Consider the following 23,407-nt stretch of genomic DNA (forward strand, 5'->3'; position numbering starts at 1 on the left):
CTTCCTATCCCTGAGGCTTTCCTTTCTAGTATTGATTGTTGAATATTCAGGATCTAGACCTTTTGACAATCCCTGTAATCTATTTGCTCCACCTTCCCCACTGGATTTCTTAGGTTTTCCTACTTACTTCACTGTCTCATGATCTGTAGCTACAAATCTTACATTCAGTATGTCTGTCTAGATATCTCTTACTTTACCATCTAGTACTAAATTTCCCTCTTTCCCTGTTCATCCAACTATTTGGTTCTCTTCTAATAGTATCTTGACTTTACTACGTGTATATCACCACAATCTACCTCCTTTACTCTTAAGTATCCATTGAGCTCCCCTACAGGTATATCTCCTTTTCTACACCTTTGACCCTGTCAACTTCTCTTCCCATTCATTTTCCCTTCTCTGTGTTCTTCTCATGTTTCTCTTTCATTCAATATCACTGATTATTCTTTTCTTTGTTGCTCCCTCATTCAATCATTTCAAATTGCTTTCGCTTTCACCCTTTTTCTTATTGGAATTTGACTATCCCCTCAAGTATCAGAGTTTGGGTCTCTCCTCTCACTCTTGTCTTTTGGCCTCTGTGTCTTACATTCTGACCTTTACCCCATCTGGATTTCTCACTCTCTTCTCCTCAGTCTTTCTCTTTAGCCGCTCATCTCTCTTATTCTGCATGTGGCCAATTATCCATCCCTCAAGAGTTTTCCTTACTTTACACATTCAAGTCCCATTCAACATCTGACTTCACAAAGGTGTCTGACTCTCCAGTGATATTGTTACCAGCTACATCTCACTAGTCCTTATCAACATGTCCTTATGTCTGCCTTGTTGGTTCCCTAGAGCCACTCTATCTCCTTATCTTCTGACATCTTGGCTTTCTGCCTTTGCTCAGCAGCACAACCTTGACTGTTTCCCATTCTTTTTTCTCACTTTGGTGTTTTCAGATATCTTTGCCCAACCACTTCTCACTCCAGAGCGTTTCTGCCTTCACACATCTCACACTCTTAACCTTTCATACCAGCAATAGTACATTTTCTTATTCTTATTTTTCACAGTGGCCCGGCCTCTTCTGTATTCATTCAAGCTCTATTAGTACTAGACATAAACTCTTGTCTGCCCCCCTGTAGCTTAACCACACAAACCTGGAATTTCTCCTTTAATACATACATACAAACAGTCGAGCTCCATAGATTTAGCCACACAAAACCCCCGGGGTTAGCTTTGTCTCTCCACACCATTTTCATTCAGTACATCAGTCCTCTCATCCTTCACTCCTTCATGTAGATTCTGCAAACAGCCCATCATCACTTTAACTCTTCACCATTTACTTGCACATTCTCCAATGGCTTTTTTGCAGCGTAGCATATTTGACTCTCACCATCTCACCTTTCATCTCTTCACGCTTTTGCTGTATTTCAGCTATTCATCCTGCATGGCTTAGGCTTCTGCTTTCACACACACACACACACACGGGAAAACACACTAATTTCCATCCAAGAATCTCTTACTCATGTACAGGTCTCATTCACTCCATTACGTACTCTGTTGCTCTCTCCATCCATACATTATTCAATCTCTTGCTCCCTCTTTCTCTTCATGGCTAATTCTTTTGTTGTCTCTCTCCATCCATCTCTTATTTCTCACTCTCTGCCGTCAGACCACTCTCACTATGTAAGTCTCTCATGCCTTTGTTTTCTCTCTCTGAGAGAATTCCGCCTTCCTTTCCTGCTCCCCAATTCAGTCGTCTCACATGGCCTTCTCTTACCATTCACCCTTTTCCCCTATTGGAATTTGACTGTCTCTTCAAGAATCAGAGGTTGGGTCTCTCCTTTCACTCCTCTCTATGTCACATTCTCACCTTCACCCGATCTGGATTTCTCAGTCCACTCTCTCTTTCTCTTTCATCACTTTTCTCTCATATTCTAGATATGGCCAATTATCCATCACTCCAAGTTGCCCTTCTTCTACGCATAGAAATCCCATTCAACATCTTATTCCACCTAAGTGTCTGACTCTCCAGTGATTTGTAGCAATCATATCTCACAACTCCCTATCGACATTTACCTTTCTCTACCTCATTGGTTCCGTGGAGTCACTCTATTCCCTTGTCTTCTGAAATCTTGGCTTTCTCCTTTTCCTCAGCAGCCCATCCTTGATTGTGACCCATTCTGTTTTCTCCCTTTGTTGTATTGGCAGTTATCTTTATACAGGCACCTCTCCAGACCATTTTCACCTTCACACCTTCACACTCTTGACCTTTCGGACCAGCAATCTCACATTTTTTCACTCTTATTTTTTCCCAATGGGCAGACATCTTCTATATTCATTCCTACTCTATTAGTACTAGAACTAAACTCTTTTTTAGCCCCCTATAGCTCAATGATCCCTTGACCATACAAACTTGAGTTTCTCCTTTCATACATCTCTCACAATTGAGCTCACAAGATTTAGCCGCGCAGCCCCCAGGGGAAAGCTTTTTCTCTCCACACCACGCTCATTCAATACATCACTTCTCTCATCCTCACTCCTTCAGGTAGATTTTGTCAACATCCAATCATCACTATATCTTTTCCCCATTTACTTGCATGTTCTCCAATGGTTCTTTTGCAGTGTAACAGATTTCACTCTCATTCTCTCACCTTACATGCTTTCATAGTTTTACTATTTTTCAGCTATTCATTCTGGAAGGTTTAGGCTTCTGCTTTCACATACACACTGCAAAGTCCAATTTCTTTTCCAAGATAATTATCTCTTTCTTGCATACGACTCTCATTCAATACATGACATGCTCTCTTGTCCCATACATTGCTCACTCTGTCTCTCTTCATCCATCTCTTATTTCTCGCTGTCTCCATTCACACCCCTGTCACTGACTAAGTTCATCTTTCTTTTGTTTTCTGTCTTTGGGTTCTTAGCTCCTTATACCTCTTTACCCGTTCCCTTCTCATCCACCAAGTGTCTAAATTCATCTATTCCCCATAGCCTAGACCTCAACATGGATTCCTTTCTCCCTCTCTCAGTCACTGTGGCTAACTAATTCTCTTTGGATGTGGCTCCTCAGTTTTGCTTCTCTTCCTTGTGCTGCTCAGTTCATCCATCTCACACTGCATCCTCCATGTGATTCATGCATTCCTTCTCATTGAAATCTGACACTCACTCATGTATCAGAGTTTGGGTCTCTCCATTCATTCTTTGGTTCTGCCATTCATTAAAACATCCTTATCTCGCACTCTCTCATTTTCTCACTCCACTCTCCTCTCCCAACTTTTCTGTATCCACTCACTGACACCCCAGGATACCCATTCATCCCTCAATATCTGTATGCATTCATGTCCCATTTGTTCTTTTCCATGAGTCTGGGCCTTCTCTCTCTCAAGGATTTTTTCTAGGATATAATCACCTCTCATACTGCTCTTAATTCACCTTCTTTTCTCTGAGCTTTCTCTCCTCACTTTCGACCTAAACATAGATTCTTTTCTCCCTCTCCCGGTCACTGTGGCTAATTTTCTCTTTGCATGTGTCTCCTCAGTTTTGCTTCTCAATTCATCCATCTCACACTGCTCCTTCTTGCCATTCATGCATTCCTTCTCAATGAGATTTGACAGTCACTCATGTATCAGAGTTTGGGTCTTTCCATTCATTCTTGGTTCTGCCATTCAATCACCCATCCTCATCCTCTCACTCTTACTTGCTTACTCTCCTCTCCTCTCTCAACTTCTCCTTTCATTCGATTCTGACCTCCCAGTATATCCATTCACTTTTGTTTTCACAGTGGTCCGGCCTCTTCTGTATTCATTCATGCTCTGTTAGTACCTTCTCTCCCCCCCAGTAGCTCCATGACCCATTGACCACCCAAACCTGGAGTTTCTCCTTTCAAACATCGGACATAATAGAGCTGGGAAGATTTAACCACATAGTCCCTAGGGGACAACTTAGTCTCTCCACACCATTACTTGTCTCATTCTTCACTCAATCATCACTTCACCATTTACTTGCATGTTCTCCAGTGACTCTTCAGCATCATAGCATATTTCACTCTCACCTTTCATGGTTTTGCTGTTTTTCAGCTGTTCATCCTTCATGGCTATGGCTTCTGCTTACACACACACACACACACATACACACAGCAAAGCACACTTATTTCCAGCCAAATATCTCTTTTGTGCGTACAGGGCTATTTCCATATATCACACACTCTCTCATGCTCTCCATGCATTGCTCACTCTTTTGACGTCTCACTCCATCCATCTCTTATTTCTCACTTTCTCTAATGGGATCTCTCACTGTCTAGGTTTCTCTTGCTTTTGTTTTCTGCCTCTGACTTCTAGACATTCATGTTTCTCAGCTCCTTATAGCTCTTTATTCATTCCTTGCACATCATTCGAATGTCTATTTTATCTGTTTCCCACAGTCTGGTTCTCAATATGGATTCCTTTCTCCCTCTCTCAGTCACTATGGCTAACTATTACTCTCTGCATGTGTCTCCTCAGTTTTCCTTTTCCTCCTTATGAATCTTACTTCATCCATCTCACACCACATCGTTATTGTCATTCATGCATTCCTTTTCAACGAGATTTGACAGCCACTCATGTATCAGAGTTTGGGTCTCTCCATTCTTTTGTGTCTGACATTCAGTCCCCCATCTCCATCATCTCATTCTCTCATTTCCTTACTCTGCTCTCCTCATCCATTCCATTCTGACCTACCAGTATATCCATTTATCCCTCAATTTCTGTATGTATACATATCCCACTTGTTCCCTTCATCTGACTGGGCCTTCTCTTTCCCTCAGGGATTTTTCCTTGGACACAGTCATCTCTCATACTGCTCTTGATTCACCTTCCTCTCCCTGAGTCTTTCCCTCCTAGTATTGTTTATTGATTGTTCAGCATCTAGACCTTTTCCCAGGCCCTGTAATCTCTATTTTCTCCACCTATCCCACTTGACTTCATAGGCTTTCCATCTTACCTCAAATCTCACAATTGACAGCTACAAATCTTATATTCAATACATCTCCATTTCTAGCTATCTCTTACTCACTTGCCATCCAGTGTTGACTTTCCCTCTTCCCCTGTCCATCCAACTCTTGGGTTCTCTTCTAATAGTATCTAGACTTTTACTACCTGTATATCGCCACAATCTACTTCCTTTATTCTATGTATCCCTTGGGATCCCCTGCAGATATATCAACTTTTCTATAACTATAAATCTGTTAGTCTGTTCCCATTCATTTCTCCTTCTCTGTGTTCTTCTCCCAATGTTTTTCTTTCAATCTCACCAATCATTCTACGTTTTTGCTACTCCCCCATTCAGTCATCTCACATGGCATTCCTCGCTCCATTCATCCTTATTTTTTATTGGAATTTGACTGTTCCCTCAAGTATCAGAGGTTGGGTCTCTCCTTTCACTCCTGTCTTTTGGCCTCTCTGTCTCACATTCTTGCCTTCACCCCATCTGGAAATCACAATCTGCTCTCTTTCTCTTTAGCCATTCATCTCCCATATTCTGGATATGGCCAATTATCCGTCACACAGAATTCACCTTGTTCTACACATCCAAGTCCCATTCACCATCTCATTTCACACAAATATCTGACACTCAGATGGTATTTATAGCAGCCAGATCTCAATAGTCCTATATGTCCCTGTCTCTACCTCAGTGAATCCCTGGAGCCAATGTAGACCCTTGTCTTCTGAAATCTTGGCTTTCTCCCTTTGCTCAGCAGCCTATCCTTAATTGTTTGCCATTCTGCTTTCTCATTTTGGTGTATTAACAGGTATCTTTACCCAGGTACCTCTCATTCCAGAGCATTTCCACCTTTACACATCTCACACTTTTGACCTTTCATACCAGGAATCTCACATTTTCTCACTCTTTTTTTTTTCACAGTGGCCCGGCCTCTTCTGTATTCATTCATACTCTAATTAGTACTAGACCTAAAATCTTCTCTGTCCCCTGTAGCTCAAGGATCCCTTGACCACACAAACCTGGAGTTTCTCCTTTCATACATCGGTCACAATCGAACTTGCTAGATTTAGCCACATAACCCCACAGGGAGCAGCCACACTCATTCAGCACATCACTTCTCTCATCCTTCCCTCCTTCAGGCAGATTTTCTGAACAGCCAATCATCACTTTCAGTCTTCACCATTTACTTGCATGTTCTCCAATGGCTCTTTTGCAGTGTAGTATTTGACACTCACCCTCTCACCTTTCATCCTTTCATGATTTTGTTGTTTGTCATCTATTCATCCTGCATGGCTTCGGCTTCTGCTTTCACACACACACACACACACACTGCAAAACAGTTATTTCCATCCAAGAATTTCTTACTTGCGTACAAGTATCTTTCAATATGTTATGCACTCTCTTTCTCTCTCCATCCAAACATTACTCAGTCTCTTGCTCTCTCTTTCCATGCATTGTTCACTCTTTTGTTGTCTCACTCCATCCATCTCTTATTTCTCACTCTCTCCAGTTGGATCTCTCTCTCTGTCTAGGTCTGTCTTCCCTTTGTTTTCAGTCTTTGATTTTAGATGTTCAAATTTCTAAGCTCCTTATACCTCTTTACAACATTCCTTTCACATCACTCAAGTGTCTAAATTCATCAATTTCCCAGTCTAGACATCAATACATATTCCTTTCTCCCTCTTTCAGGCACCCTAGTAACTATTTCTCTTTGGATATGGCTCTGCCGTTTTGCTCTTCCTCAATTCAGCCTTCTCACATCACATATTTCCCTCCATTCATTCATTCCTTCTTGAGATTTTACAGTCATTCATGTATCAGAGTTTGGGTCTGTACATTCACTCTTTCATTCTGACATATCTTCTTCCATCATAACCCTCTCATACATTTTCTCACTTCACTCTCCTCTCCCAGGTTCTCTTCATCCATTCAACTTTAACCCCCAGGTTATCCAATCTTTCCTCAATATCTGTATGCACTCCTATTACACTTGTTCCCTTCCATCTCTTTGGGCCTTCTCTCACCCTCGGGGATTTTTTTCTAGGAACAATCACCTCTCATACTTCTCTTGACTGAGCTTCCTGTCCCTGAGTCTTTTCCTGCTTTGTATTATTTTTTTAAACTTCGGCATCATGACTTTCTCACAGACTCATCTATCTCTTTTTTTCTCTACCTTCCCCACTTTACTTCTTGGGCTTTCCAATTCACCTCACTGTCTCATGATCGGAGGCTACTCATCTCTCATTGAATACATCTTCATTTCCATATAGCTCTCACTCTCTTTCCCTTTGTTTCCATCCGTTGTTGACTTTCTCTCTTTCCCTGTTCATCAAACTCTTTTAGTCTTGGGTCCTCTTCTACTAGCATTTTGCTTTTCCTAGGAAATATCAGCACAGTCTACCACCTTTCATCTAAGTATCCAGTGGGCTTCCCTGTAGATAGATCTCCTTTTCCATACCTTTCACTCTTTTGACTTGTGTTTAATTTGTTTTCCTTCTCTCAGTGTTACTCTCCAAACATTTCTTTCATTCAATCTCACCAATCATTCTACATTTTTGCTACTCCCCCATTCAGTCATCTCACATGGCATTCCTCGCTCCATTCATCCTTATTTTTTATTGGAATTTGACTGTTCCCTCAAGTATCAGAGGTTGGGTCTCTCCTTTCACTCCTGTCTTTTGGCCTCTCTGTCTCACATTCTTGCCTTCACCCCATCTGGAAGTCACAATCCGCTCTCTTTCTCTTTAGCCATTCATCTCCCATATTCTGGATATGGCCAATTATCTGTCACACAGAATTCACCTTGTTCTACATATCCAAGTCCCATTCAACATCTCATTTCACACAAATATCTGACACTTAGGTGGTATTTGTAGCAGCCAGATCTCAATAGTCCTATATGTTGCTGTCTCTACCTCAGTGGTTTCCTGGAGCCACTCTATCTCCTTGTCTTCTGAAATCTTGGCTTTCTCCCTTTGCTCTGCCGCCCATTCCTAATTGTTTGCCATTCTGCTTTCTCATTTTGGTGTATTCACAGACATCTTCACACAGTCACCTCTTTCTCCAGAGCATGTCCACTTTCACACACCTCACACTCTTGATCTTTCGAACCAGGAATCTCACATTTTCTCACACTTTTTGTTTTCACAGTGGCCCGGCCTCTTCTGTATTCATTCACGCTCTATTAATACTAGATATAAACTCTTCTCTCCCCCACCCCAGCCCTGGTAGCTCAAACATCTATTTACCTCACAAACCTGGAGTTTCTCCTTGCATACATCGGTCACAATCGAACTTGCTATATTTAGCCACATAACCCCGCAGGGGACAGCTTTTCCTCTCCACACCACGCTCATTCAGCACATCACTTCTTTCATCATTCACTGCTTCAGGTACATTTTCTAAACAGCCAATCATCACTTTAAGTCTACACCATTTTCTTGCATGTTCTCCAGTCGTTCTTTAGCAGTGAAGCATACTTGACTCTCATGCTTTCTCCTCTTTCATACTTTTATGGTTCTGCTCTTTTTCAGTTATTCATCATTCAGGGCCAAGGCTTCTGCTTTTACACACACACACACACACACACACACACACACACACACACACACACACACTCTAAAAAGTATAGTTATTTCCACCCAAAAAACTTTCATATGGCTCTCTTCCCATATATTATTCACTCACTTGCTCTCTCCTTCCATACATTACTCATTTTCTTGCTCTCTCTTTCCATACATTTCTCACTCTCTTTTTGCCTCTTCCCATACATACACTGGCTTACTCTTTCCCTACATTACTCATTCTTTTCTTGTCTTCATCCATCCATCTCTCATTTCTCACTGTCCCCATTCAGATGCCTCTCACTGCCTAGGTTTCTCTTCCCTTTATTTTCTTTGATTTCTAGACATTCATGGTTCTCTGTTCCTTATATCTCTTGACACTTTTATATCACTCGTGTCTAAATTCATCCATTTCCCAAAGTCTGGGTCTTAACTGGGATAACTTAACTCAGGCTTAACTCAGTCTTAACTCAGGCATCTTAGCCAACTGTTTCCTTTTGTCTGTGTCTCCCTGATTTTTTTTCTCATCCTTGTTCTCCTCAGGTCAGCCACGTCCCAAGCATGTATTTCACACAAATTCACACATTTCTTGCATATTTTGACAATCACTCATTTATCAGAGTTTGGGTCTGTCCTTTCATTCTGCCATTCTCACTCTCTAAATGTCTCCTTTTCTCATTCTACTCTCCTCTCTCTACTTCTCTTCATTCAGTCAACTTTGACCTTTTGAATACCTATTCAGCCTCCATTTTCTATATACATATATCTGCCATTTTCCATTTATTCTCTTAGGAATCTTCTCTCACTCAGGGGTTTTTCTAAGGAGAGAAACATTCCTCCTAAATAGATTCTACTCCCTCTCTGAGACTGCTTTTTTCCAACATTCCTTATCTAATTCTCACCATCTCAACTTTCTTATACCCGTGGCTATCTCTGTTTTTTTACTTGTCTCTCCTTCAACTCTCATGCTTTCCAACATACCTCACTGTCTCAATATCTGCAGCTGCCAACCTATCTCTGGGTAAAGGTTCTTTTCCATATCCTTCTCATTGTCTTGGGTTCTCTTTCCATCCATCCATCACTCATGCCCATTTTTACACTCATCCAGCTTTCTGGCTAGCTTCTTCTTTTGCTGGTTTTCAAGCTTATTGGTCTGTTTTAAGTTCACATATAGTTCGACTCTCCTTCCTGACTTTAGGACGCACTGTTCCAAACTTCAAGTCTCATGCTGTTTTTTCTTTAGGTAATTCCAGGCATCTCTAAACTTTCAGTTCTTAGAAGGTGAAATCACCAAAGAATATGTCTGGTCACTAATCTCCTACAACAGGAGTGATGGTCAGCACTGGGTTTTGCCTTGTAATTGTAACGAGACTCCTGTCCCTGTGACCTAGAACTCTGCATGGCAACAGTTGCTATTCCCTGTTCCAACAAAGGGTCCCCTGCAGTCTCTATCTGATTGGTTGTCTAAAATCCCCTTTTGTGTGGGCTGAAAAGTCCAGAAATCACCACTGGTGAGTCCATCGTTCCAGAAGCCTGTTGTTGGCTTCTCGTAATGGTCACAGTCTGTGCTGCACTTGCCAATTAGACTCTATGTTGAACAATCCTCTCACCCCATTCTTTTATCTGATCTGCCACTCCAGAATTCATTTTGCGATGCTATTTTAATATATGTTGGACGTGAATTTGGGAAGGCTCAAAAAAAAAATCCTCCTTTTTGTCTACCATCTTTGTTCCTCTGTCCTCCACTGCGAAATGTCTATATTCGTACACAAACAATTTGCGTCCATTTTTCCTTTTCTGAAAGAGGCAATCAGAATATTTCTTCCCCTAACTCTCACCAGTCATTCTTCACTTCCTTGCTACTACTGGATTTAATCATCTTCCAGTGGCTGTGTCTTTCCATTCATCCTTTCCTCTGTTGAGATTTGACTGTCATTTCAAGTCTCAGAGTTTGTCTCTCTCCTTTCCCTCCTGTCTTTGGGGCCTGTGTATCTCCTATGCTCACGTTCATTGTCTCTGGCTTTCTCCGGCCATGCTCCTGCCTCCAACTTCCTAGTCAGCCTCTCATCTATATCTATATCTATATCTATCTATCTATCTATCTATCTATCTATCTATCTATACACACACACATACATCCATAAATATATGTATATAGATAGATAGATAGATACACAATATATATAATTCATATAAAGTTCATCATATGCCTTTTTGATCTGAACCCTATTCTCTGCCTCCACAGATTCGGTTTTCCAGGTTAATTAATGTATTTTAATGACAGGCTGATGGACAGGAGCCATGAAAAAATATTTCACTTTTTCCTTTACAGCTGAAAAACGAATCTAAAAGCCTCCACAGAAATTTGTTGGAAAAAATGTTTTTTATACATGGTGTATGACATTATAAACTTGAGAACTTGGGGACAAAAAAATCTCACTCCATTATTTGTTACCCATCTCTTCAAAAAAATTCCTATGTCCAATCCTGATGCTCTGTCTTTTTAAATATCAAATTAGGTTTTGCCAAGCGTCAATCTATACTTTATGTTTGTCTTGACATGTACTCGAAAGGCTCAACTGGTGATTAGAGTCCTGTCCAATAGTGAGGGAAAAGGAGATGTGGGGAAACTTTTCAGACTATGTCTTCCTTCCTTGCACCTTGTTTTTTCCTTTTCTCCTTGGCCTCCAAAGTTTTCCCAGTCTGTGCTACTACTGCCAACTTGATGTCTCTTACTACATCCTAGGCCAGAAATTTCTATGAGCCTCCACCACTATAACGGCCCCTTTGGCCTCCAAAGTCACCATACTTGGCCTATTTTCTTTGTTTTCATCAGCCTCCCTGTCTTCTGTGGATTCTTTTGCAGTTTTAGCTTTTCCTTTTGAGTAAAAGGTCACAAAATTGAACATTTTGGCTGACCCCATCCCCCTCCTTGTGACTATCCTGGCACCCACAGGGTAAAATGAATCTTTGATTGTTTCTTCTTTTATGTCTTCATCCAAACCTTTGAAGAACTTTGTAGAACTCTGTCCTTGGTGCTGACTTCTATTCTTTGAACTCCCGCAGGATGACTGTGCCATAAATTTCTGTGTTGTTACAAGAATTCAGAGATTGTTTTCCTTATTCCACAGAGGTCAAATCAGCAAACGGGTCCCCTTTTGATCAGCCTTTGATATTCTTGGGAAGGCCAAACGTTGCTTTCTCACACACATGGACTTTCCTCACTTGAGCTCTTGGCTAGCTTATCCAGCACCAGTGTCTCTGAAGCTCCTAGCTTGCTCTTGTTCCCATTCCAGGGATCCTTCTCCCCCCTTCTTTTGTTCTCTTGTCCTTGATTTTTCTTCACTGTGTAGTACAGAATAAGCACTTTACTATCAATCTTGATTCCTTCTTTCTCTTCCAAGATCTTGTCCACATCTGCTTCCATTTCAAATAGGCAATTTTGCTGGGTGTTGCATCCTTGGAGCACAACAGTCTGACGCCAGTAGCATCTTCATAGACTTCCTGGACTTCCTTCCCTTGCAGAGAGCATCCGCCCACCTCAATTTTCCTGCTGGCTTTTGCTATTTTCCAGCTTCCTTTCACAGCCAAACTATGAATCACTGAGCTCTGAAGCCTTTCTGTGTTTTCGATGGCTCTGAGTTCCATATAGCCACATTTCTTGGTTCTGTCGAAGTTGACATGCAGGATGGTGAGGGCTTTTGGAGGAAGACATCTGCAATGCCAGTTTGAGTTCCGAAGGGTTCAGGTTCAAGTTCAGGTTACTAGCAGAGAGACTGAAGTTTGTAGACCCGGATTCCAATGTCTTCCACTCTTGGTTTGGGGAGCTTTCTGCTTGTCCATTTCTTTTTTTTTTCTCATTCCTGGTGCTTCTTTGACAGGCATTTTCTCCTTTTCTTCATAATATTCTTCTTCTTCCTCTCTTCTTCTTCCTCTTCTCTTTCTCTTCTTCTTCCTCCTCCTCCTCTTCTTCTTCCTCATATTCTTCTCTTCTTCCTCTTCTTTCTCCTCATGCTTTTCCATTTCTTCCACCTCTTCTTTTTCTTCATCTTCCTCCTCTATTTCTTCTTTCCCATCCTCCTCCTCCTCCATTTCTTCCTCTTTCATTTCTTCATCTCGACCATCCTCCTTCTCCTCCATTTCTTCTTCCCCACTCTCCTATTCCTTTTCTTCTTCCTCCTGTTTTTCTTCCTTCTCCTCCTCTTCCTTTTCCATTTCTTTCTCCTCTTCTTCTTCTTCCTCTTCTTTTTCTTCTTCTTCCTCCTCTTGTTTTTCTCCTTCCTCCTCCTCCATTTCTTCTTTTCCACCTTCCTCCTCTTCCTCCTTCTTTTTTCCTTTTCTTCCTCCATTTCATCTTTCCCAGCCTCCTCCTCCATTTCTTCCTCCTTCATTTCTTCTTCCCCACCCTCCTCCTCAATTTGTTCCTCCTCTTCTTTCATTTCTTCCCCCTTCATTTTTTTCTTTTCCACCCTGCTCTTCCTCCTCCTTTAATTCTAATTTCTTCATTTCTTCTTCCCCACCCTCTTCCTCCATTTCCTCTTCCTTCTCCATTTCTTCTTCTCCACCCTGCTCCTCCATTTCTTCTTTCTTCATTTCTTCTTCCCCACCCTCCTCCTCCATTTCCTCCTCCTCCATTTCTTCTTTCTTCATTCCTTCTTCCCCACCCTCCTCCTCCATTTCCTCCTCCTCCTCCATTTCTTCTTTCTTCATTTCTTCTTCCCCACCCTCCTCCTCCATTTCCTCCTCCTCCTCCATTCTTCTTTCTTCTTCCCCACCCTCCTCCTCCATTTCCTCCACCTCCTCTATTTCTTCTATCTTCATTTCTTCTTCCCCACCCTCCTCCTCCATTTCCTCCTCCTCCTCCATTCTTCTTTCTTCTTCCCCACCCTCCTCCTCCATTTCCTCCACCTCCATTTCTTCTTTCTTCATTTCTTCTTCCCCACCCTCCTCCTCCATTTCCTCCTCCTCCATTTCTTCTTTCTTCATTTCTTCTTCCCCACCCTCCTCCTCCATTTCCTCCTCCTCCTCCATTTCTTCTGTCTTCATTTCTTCTTCCCCACCCTCCTCCTCCATTTCCTCCTCCGCCTCCATTTCTTCTTTCTTCATTTCTTCTTCCCCACCCTCCTCCTCCATTTCCTCCGCCTCCATTTCTTGTTTCTTCATTTCTTCTTCCCCACCCTCCTCCTCCATTTCCTCCTCCTCCTCCATTTCTTCTTTCTTCGTTTCTTCTTCCCTAACTTCGTCCTCCATTTCATCATCCTTCATTTCTTCATCATCCTCCTCAACTACCACCATTGGAATGTATTTGGCTGGAGCTGCTCCCACTTTTGTGTCTCTGGGTTGCCTAGGTTTTCTCTCTCCTCATCTTCACTTTATTCTTCAGAGTCACCATCTTCTTTCTTAACTTCCTTCGCATTTGGGGTCACTTTGCTCATGGGTGGGTGGCTGGGGGGGTGCTCCTGCTTGGACTAAAATAATGTCAGCTTTCGCTGGGGTGGCCCTTTCTCAGGGGAGCCTTCTTAGAAAAAGTCCCAGCCACTTCACTGCAGGTGCAGTGGCTTTTGTGGCCACTAAGACATTATTTGCTGGTGTAGCCACAGCCTTTTCTTCTTCTTCGTAGGAACTGGAGGCACTCCTGCCCCACTTTCTTCACCTTCTGACATGGTCCCACCCTCAGGGTCTCCTCTTGACTTCAGAGGAGGAGCCATTTTGTTGGACTCACCTTGATTTTTTGCAACTTTCCTGAGCTTTTCCATAGTGATGGCACATGATTAGGAAGCAGAAGGTCCAGATCTGTTAGCAGAAAGGATGAGGAAGAATCTGTGCGTGAACTGTTCTTAAATTTCAATTTCCATTAGTGTCTTGATGCTGAAGTTTCTACTTTTATTCATCTCTCATTCTAGGTAGATCTTCTCCTCTACCACTTTCTCTCTGAATACAACTCTCACTCTTTACATCGGCTCCTCCATTGTTTCCTCAAACTGGCGGTCTTACTAAACAGCCAAACGTGAGTCACCCTACTCTCCATCCACTTGTATCTCACACATGGGAGTGTTAGAAATGTCGCAGATTTAATTCTCTCCCATCATCATTCTGCTCTTCCTTGCCGCTTCTCAGTTTGGCAATTTCACATCGCATTTCCTTCTCCATCAGAGTTTTGGTTTTGTCATTTTCCTGCTTTTTCTCTTTCGCACGAATGACCCCCTTTTACCCCTTTCTGCCTTTTGGGACACATTCCCTCTTCTGCCTTCTTTGCATTCATTCTCCCATCATCCAGGTATACTCATTCATCAACCACTCTGCTGATAGCTTTCATAATGCACCCACTCCCGCTTGGTACAACAATGGACCCAAAGATCACTCACTCAGGTGTTCTTTCCTTGCATCCAAACATCACACATACACAGGTCTACCCATCTCTCTCTTACTGAGTGGTTCATTCTAAACACTGAACAAATAAACTGTAACAACTCCACTTTCATATTCTCCTGGCTATCTCAGTTTTCTGAGCTTTTTGTACTTCACCTTTCAAACCTGCCTCAGTGTGCAAGAATTCATAGCTAGAAATCGAACTCGAAACGCATCCCATCTTTCTCACATTTTCACACTCCTCACATCCATCCTTCTTTCACTCTTTTGTTCACTCCTCTGTTCATTCCTTCCATTTTAGTTTGGGACATTCATTCTCTGCCTCTTCAAATCTGTGCCATCACTGACTTCCTTAGCTATGTGACCACTAGCAGTCTGCCTCAGTTTCCTCATTTTAAAATGAGAATAATAGGAGCACTTACCTCACAGCTAATGAGATATTAGTAAAGTGCTTATCACAGTGCCTGACAAACAGTAGGTTCTTAATAAATGCTTATTTCCTTTTCCTCCTCTTCCCTTTCCTTTCCTTCCATTCCTTTTTGGCCCTGTTATATTCTATGCACATTGTAGAGTTGACCGGTGCCATCGCAGAAGAAAGTTCCTCCATATGATGTCGGTGTTTTTTTGCGGGAAGTTCTGTATCTGATTGACAAACATATCAAATTATGTTTCCCACTCATGAATTATGAAATATACATGAAAACACCTTTTCCATTTCAAGGATTGGAAAACACCAAAATGAGACAACTGTTAAATACCTCTCTGATTGGGTGTGAAAATCTTGTCAATGAAGAGAGTGGTGAAGGGCTCTTGGGATTTGGATAAACATTTGGCAAGCAGCATATTAGCCATTAAACCTACATTTGTACTTAATATGTCAACATTAGTCATATAAACACATGATCTATACATCTACTTTCCAGTTGGACACTCACATGCATCTATGTCCACACATCCTACCCATATGAAAAAGAGACAAAGAGAAAGTACCCATCCTTGTCGTAGCAAAGCAGGGGAAGGAAAGCCTCACGGTCTTGGGAATGGCAGGACAGACTGTGGTTGGCAGATATCATGGATTCTCATTGTTCTGTGAACCAAAAGAGAGACAAATATTAAATATTCAGAAAAAATTAAGAACCTTTGGGTGAGGTAGTGCAAAGCAAAGTAAGTGGAAAGTAAGAGAGAACATTACACGACGGCCATTAGATTATTCAAAAAGGTAACACGGGAAAGTTCCCAGTTGTACTCACTGCAGGAACTTGCTCATGACAGGTCATGTGACACTTGTTCCTTCTTCAGAGAGGTAGGGCAAAAATAAGGCCTACATTGGTAGTCAAGGACAGTATAGTGCTTTATTTTTCTGAATTGTAATGGACCGCCACTAAAACATAGGAAAACGTCAATAGGAGGATTTCAGAGAATCTTGGGGAAACTCTCCCTTGACCCTACCATCCACGCTAGGTATCATCATCTCCATCTCTCTGTCTCTTCCTCCTTGGTACAGATCTCCTTGATAAAGCCATCTACAGCTGCTGCCTCTACTTCATTCACTTTTCCAAACTCTATCCTCTGGCTATCAACCTCATCCTTCCAGTATTTCCTCTAATGATGCCCTACTTGCTAAACCCAATGGCCTTTTCTCAGTCCTCATCCTTCTTGACATGCACATTATATTTAGTGCTTTTGAAGAGCCCAATTTTCTTGGATAGTCTCAATGTTTCTGGTTTTTATAAACTTTGTTCTTTCTTGGTTCTTTTCCTGTCTATCTCATCGTTCGTTCTCCTTCTCCTTTGCTGGATCTTGATCTCGATCATGCCTTACTAAATCTGTGCCCTCGAAACCTCTGGCTTGGGCCATCTTCTCTTTTGTCTTTCTTCTCCCTCATTTGGTAACTGCATCAGTTCCCATGAGTTTCTTGATCATATCTATATAAATGATTCGGGGATATTTATATTCAGCCCTTGTTTCTCGCCTGAGATCCAGGATTACAAATGGCCTTTTTCACAACTGGATGCCTTCTAGGTATATCAGATTCAATATGTGTAAAACAAAACACATTTTCTTGCACTGTCCATATTGTCTATGTCCCTGACCTGTGTGTCCAGCTTTTCTGGCCACATGTATCTCCAGGTTTGTCTAGGTACTAATTTTTCTGTCTTTCAAATGTCTGCGTGTCACCCATGTTGGCGTATCATTTGTGTGTGTCCCTTTGGCTAGCCACAGGGCTCTCGGAACTTCCACAGATTGTCCTATCTCTTTCCCCATCTTTTTGTATCTAACTGGCTTATCCTTTTATGGGTCCCTATCTATACATTTACTTTTGTCTGCAAGTTCCCATCTGTTTGTCTTTCCCTTTACTTTTGTATCCTCTTTGTCCACGTGAACTCATATGCCACCGTATTCGCTCTGTGTATCTTCAACTATATTCTCCCCCCCTTGCCTCTGTACCCCAGATATTGAAGAGGTCCACAGGTGATGTACCCCACCTATGAATATCCCTCCTATATCTGGGCGTCTTTCCCCCATTTCTTCTTCCATTTGAATTGTTTTAGGAAGATTCTAAAAATACTTAGCAAGATAAGGTACCAGATGATGAGGTCCTCTCTTGACTTGTTTTGAGCACCAGGACACAAAAGCAATCCCCATTTGTATTCCCCCTCTGGTGTGGATTTCTCCATTTTTGTATACTCCTCTAGTCTGCTGTGTACGCCACCCCATCTGTATCTTTTCATCTGTCTCTGTGTCCCTGTATTCGTTTTAGTATGTGACCCTGCCTTTCCCCACTTGCTCATGTGTCTGCATCCATGTGTCTACATGCTTCCTTGGTCACCATTCCTGTGTATTCCCTTCTGCTGCAATGTCCTGTCTACCTCTCTCATTTCCCCCATTTGTGTTTCTCCCAGCTGTCTCTGCCCCATGTCTAAGCAGCCCTATTTGATTCCCAAGTAAATGGGAATCTCATATATTTGACATGTCTCCCATCTATCTGTCTATCGGTATCCCACTATCAGTATGTGTTTCTCATCTGTCATTTCTCTCCATTTGTGTTTTGTTTTATCTCTGTTGCCCCTTTATGTGTCTATCTGATTCTCCTTCTGCCCAGAGGCCCTCATCAGTGTGTCTCTGTATTCACCCTCCCTGCTTGTCCGTACACTCTTTCGATGTATATACCTCTATGTTTCTGTGTCTACCCATGCTTCCTCACCTGGGATATTCCTTGTCTTTGGGTCTTCCTTGTTCCTGTGCATTGTATACGTCCACATCTGAGTCCTGCTTCCTTTGTGTATCCCCTTCTTCATATCCCATGTCTGTTTCTCCTGCTTCTGTTTTTTAAATAATAGCTATTTACCAAAATACATGCAAAGAGAGTTTTCAACATCCAAAGCAATCATGTGTAATTCTTGTAAACTTATTTTCATAATTACCATTCTGCACAAGAAAAATCAGATCAAATGGGGGGGAAAAAGAAAGAAAAAAACCAACCAAGAAAACAACAGTAGTAAAAAAGGAGGAAATACTTTGATGTGCTCCCCATTCAGTCGCATAGTTCTCTCTGGATGCAGATGGCTCTTTCTCTCTCTCTCTCTCTCTCTCTCTCTCTCTCTCTCTCTGTGTCTCTGTCTCTGTCTCTCTGTCTCTCTGTCTCTCTGTCTCTCTCTCTCTCTCTGTGTCTCTGTCTCTGTCTCTGTCTCTGTCTCTCTCTCTCTCTCTCTCTCTCTCTCTCTCTCTCTCTCTCTCTCTCTCTCTCTCCCCATGTGTGTGTGTGTGTCTCTGTCTCTCTCCACCTCCCTCCCTCTCTCTCTCCTTAAATTGTTTCATTGTTTGAAGAGTCATGTCTTGCTACTGTTTGCAAGTGTCTCTATGCCTCATTCTACATATCACATCTGTCTGTTCCGGATATGTTTTTTTTTCAAATTTAAGCACCTGGTCTACCTCTGTCAACCCTTCTTCCTGTGTATGTGTCCTCCTCTGTGAGGATGTTTCTGTGTTCCCTCCACTCCCCTCAGGTCTGTAGGGATCACTTTTGTCAGCCTGGGTCTCTCTTCTGTCTACCATCTGTCCATATCACCGTCCATGTGATTTCCCTCTGCCCACCTCTCCTTGGTCTATACTGGGCTCTGTGTCTATTTTGTACTACTTCACCATACTCTCTGTCCCTATCTCTGTCCAGGTGGCCGTGTGCCCCAACTGTACTTTCCCTGCTGTGGATCTCATCTGGATCTGCGTGGCAGTCTATGTTTTGTCTTGTCCGTCTCCCCATCGGTGTTTCCACTCCCTTCTCTGTCATTTCTGTGTGGCCCTAGTTTGGTCATGTGCCCCTCCTCATGTACTTGGATGGGGATGGTCCCATCTGTGTCCATCTCCTTGTCTGGGCTCTCTGCCTCCATCTGCCCCTGTTCCTGTCTGTGTGTCTCCCCCATTCATTTGTATGACCTCCTATCTTTCTGGGCATCGTGGCTTCCCCACGTCTGCCTGTGATGCTCCCTATGTTTCATGACAATGTTTATCTATTTTTGAGGGTTCCTCTGCCAAGAAACTGTGATTCTCTTAGTGTAGTGACTAACTAGTATAGCAGCCTGGGCGGCTTCCACACTCCACACGCAGCCCATGTGGAGATTGCAGGCCACTAAAGACCCCAGATCATTTTCATCCCTCTCCCTCCAACTTTCTCGTGACCCTCTTCAGTCGGTTGTCTATCTACTACTTTGTTCCATCTTTCTCCACATCTACGCTTGTCCCAACGTCCTCCTGATTTCCATCGTCTATCTCTAATGTCTGTTTATCACTGTGTCCCTTGTACCTCCCTTTCTATGTCCCTATCTGAGTAGCTCCCTACCTCCGGGAGCCCTTCTCCCACCATGAACAAAGCATTTTGCAAACCTTGAAAACCTATGCAAATTTGAGATATTATTATTATCAGCATTAGTACTATGATCAGCACTCCTTGGATATTCTGCTCAAAACTTCTAAGTTGGTATCGGCCCGTTCATGACCACCACTTTGCCCTGGGAATCCAACCACTTCTAAAAACACCTAATGACATAATCACTTAAGTAGCCATCTCTCACTCTTTTTCCCCAGAGCAACATAACAGAGTCGGTCAAATAAAAACACATGACAAAAAACTAGGTAAATTATAAATTACATCCCCAGATTATGCAATCTAGTAACCCTTTTCTCTCTTACCTGATTGACTTCATGGGCTCCAGTATTTTGAATGTTGGAGATTCATGACCCCAGAGAGCTTAGCATACCAGGCCCTTCTATCCGTTATCTTCTAAAGTCTGTCCACGCTCACGTTTGCTGCTTCCGGGACACTCTCCCATTTTTGTCATCTCCTGCCATCCTCTTCTCTTTTTCCCTTCAATCTTTTCCAACATCATGATCTCTGACAATGGGTCCTCCGATCTCATTATGTCCCTCTAGAGAAGGACACTATAGAAATAAACAGAGTTGTTTCATAGCCATGACAGGGTAGAGGAGAAATTCGTTTCTTTCTCTTGTTTTTTTGGGAACTTTTTGGTACCATGATTGTCAGGGCTAGGATCAGAGGACCTGACTTGGAAGGGATCTTCCAGAGACAGCTGATGTATAGTCTGAATCGCCTGCTTAGTGACCAGTTAATATTCTCAAGTCCCATCAAAGCTCTGGCTTCATATTTCAGACCTCCAGGAGCAGATTCTAAATGGCACACAATGAGAGAGCACCTCCAGATTTAAGAGTTTGGGGGTACTTTGTTCCCTTGGACTACAGCTGTCCTGAAAAATCTGTCTCCACTTCAAAAACCAGTGAAAAGGGAAGCCCTGATTCAGGGAAGGAATGAATCCCATTGAATTCTAGTATTACACATTCAACCATAACCAAGAGCCAATTCAGCTACCAGGAGTAACCTTTCACTCTCAGCCTCTTAACAGCTGTTCTCATGTGAGCTCCCCTCTAAGCTTAGTAGTTTCTAGTTTGGCGTGTCAAAGCCGTTACTCACAAGTGTCCAATGAGTCATGGCAGCAATCAGGAGAAAAAGGCTAACTGTCCTAGGCGGTTAAAACTTTCCACCCTTAGGAAGGAGGAATCATGTTACTTTCACATGTGAAAATAACAACTGGCGGCCGTATGAATTGAATGAAAAGCAGTTCAAAGTGAACTCGAAAGGCGATATTGAGATCCATGGGGGAAAAAAATTGTGATACAACAGATTCAAGCCATCGATTTTTCCATCTTGACCAGATGAATATCATTAATAATAAGAAAAAGACAAATAAAAAGTTGTAAAGATTGACCTCACATCCATCAGATGAACAAAGAAAAGAAAATAAAGAAACAGTAAATTACTAGATAGGTGCAATAACACACTGATCTTACTGAGAAGGCATCTAATTTATCTCCATTATAGACAATACTTATTCCTGGTTTTAGAAAGAGATTATTCATCATTTAAAAAAATAAAAAAAATTGATTTGTTCCTGTGATTTCTAGTGGGGTTTTTTCTCTAGAAATAGGTGTATTTTGTCAAGATTTTGGTTTTTTATCTATTGAGATAATCACATGATTTTTGTTGTTTTTGTTATTAATATGATCATTTAGGGTAAAAGTTTTCCTACTATTGAATCAGCCTTACATTATTGATATAAATCTAACCTGATAATATATGATGTTTCTGATATACTGCTATAATCTCCTGACTAGTATTTTATTTAAATTTTTTTGCATCAATATTCATTAGGAAGTTATGAGCAACGTATTTCTGTAGTAGACTGAAATTTGGTAGCATTCCTTCCTTCCTTTTTTGCCAAACAGTTTAGAAAGTGTTACAATTAATTGTTTTTTAAATGCTTGGTAGAATTCACATATGAATCAAATTGTTCCTGAGGATGTTTTTGTGCCCACTGATAACATGCTCAATTTCTTTGAGGAGCATAGAGTTATTTAAGTATTCCATTTCCCCTTATGCTAATCTGGGCAATTTTATATTTATTGGTTCAGTTTTTAATATTTAATTTTATCAATCCTTTGGGGTTTTTTTAGGATTTCTATAATAGCATTTAAGGAAAAGGTTTTTTTAAATGTTCTTTTTCTATTTTCTTTTTTAATTATATGCCCAATTCATTGTTCTGCTTTTTTCTTTTTTTATTATTATAAGAACTTAGAGATATAATTATTTTTTCCTAAGTACATCTTTGGCTACATTCCAGAAATTTTGGTGCGTTGTCTCATTATTATTATTATCCTTAATTTATTGGTTCTATGATCCACCCAATTTTTAGGACTGGATTATTGGGTTTCCAAGTGATGTTCAACCTATACTTCCAATAATGGTTATTGAACAAAATGTTTACTGTTTCATGGTTCGAAAAGACTACATTTGCCATTTCTGATTTTCTACATTCATTTTGGTGAGGTTTTTATTCCTTCTATAGTAAGCTTTTTGAGGGTAACCATATGCAGTTTCTATATTCTTCAATATTCCCAATCAGTTTTTGCCTGAGGCCTATGAAATCTAACTTTTCTAATATTCTATTCTTCTCCTTAACTTCTTTCTTGTTTATTTTATGGCTAGATGTATTTAGTTCTAAGGGGAAAACTGAGGTCCCCCACTAGTATAGTTTTAATATTTCATCCTGTAACTAATTTTCCCTTGAGAATCTAGAATATATTCAATTTCATACTTATACTTTTGGTATAGGTATTAGATCATTATCTATGATACCTTTTAATGAAATGTAGTTTCCCTGGCTATCTCATTTAGTTAGGTGTCTTTTTCTTTTTGCTTCATTTGAGATCCTAATTGTTACCCCTACCCTTTTAATCTCAGGAGAAGCAAAATAGATTCTGCTTTAGCCTCTTATTTTAACTCTTATGTGTTTTTCTGGTCCAAGTATGTTCCTTGTAAACACCATATTTGTTGGATTCTCGTATCTTAATTTATTATGTTGTCTCCTTTCATTTTATGGCTGAGTTCAACCAATTCCCAGTTATGATCAATAACTGAATTTCCCTCCATCCTATTTTATGACACTCTCTTTTTAAAATTCTATCACTCTTCAAAATCTATATGCTTCGTAACGCTACCTCCCTTAATCTTCTCTGCCTCTTGTCATTCCCTGCCCTTTCTCATAGTTCCTTTTCTACTTACCTTTTGGGTAAAATAGATTTCTATAACCAATATGTACAAAACATTCTTCCCTCTTTCAAATGAGTTAAGATTAAAGTGAAATTCAATTATTACCTAGCTCACCCCTTTTTTTGCCCCCAACATATACTCTTTGTTGCATATGCCTTTAATGTTAAATAATTTTCCTCATTCTTCCTCTCACTTTTGCCTTCCCCCAGTCCATCCCTCTTTCTCACTTTTCCATTCTTTATTCAGAAATCATCCCAACAATCAACTCACACCAGTGCCCTGTTTATACAGATTCTAAATAATGATAAAGTTTGTGGGAGTTACATATCTAATCTTTCCATATAAGAATATGAAAGTTTAAGATTAACAAGTCTTTTATTATTTCTTTCATATTTAC

General features: G+C 41.2%; 1 protein-coding gene across 7 annotated transcripts in view; it reads right to left on the minus strand.

Moving 5' to 3' along the window:
• Positions 1 to 11,853: 11,853 nt before the first annotated feature.
• Positions 11,854 to 23,407, minus strand: part of LOC141548888 (uncharacterized) — an 83,551-nt gene continuing 71,997 nt past the window's right edge. For 5 of the 7 annotated variants that reach the window (XM_074278152.1, XM_074278156.1, XM_074278155.1 and 2 more), the window contains 4 exons: positions 20,079 to 20,327; positions 18,097 to 18,232; positions 15,882 to 15,978; positions 11,854 to 15,533 (listed from right to left, as the gene is read on the minus strand). In XM_074278152.1, the coding sequence (XP_074134253.1) occupies positions 12,936 to 13,817 (882 nt within the window). In that variant the 5' untranslated portion in view covers positions 13,818 to 15,533; positions 15,882 to 15,978; positions 18,097 to 18,232; positions 20,079 to 20,327 and the 3' untranslated portion in view covers positions 11,854 to 12,935. The remainder of the gene's footprint in view (positions 15,534 to 15,881; positions 15,979 to 18,096; positions 18,233 to 20,078; positions 20,328 to 23,407) is intronic. The other 2 variants (XM_074278154.1, XM_074278150.1) reach the window with 2 other exon arrangements.

The sequence above is a fragment of the Sminthopsis crassicaudata genome, chromosome X, assembly GCF_048593235.1.
Source record: "Sminthopsis crassicaudata isolate SCR6 chromosome X, ASM4859323v1, whole genome shotgun sequence".
In the NCBI taxonomy this organism is placed as follows: Eukaryota; Metazoa; Chordata; class Mammalia; order Dasyuromorphia; family Dasyuridae; genus Sminthopsis; species Sminthopsis crassicaudata.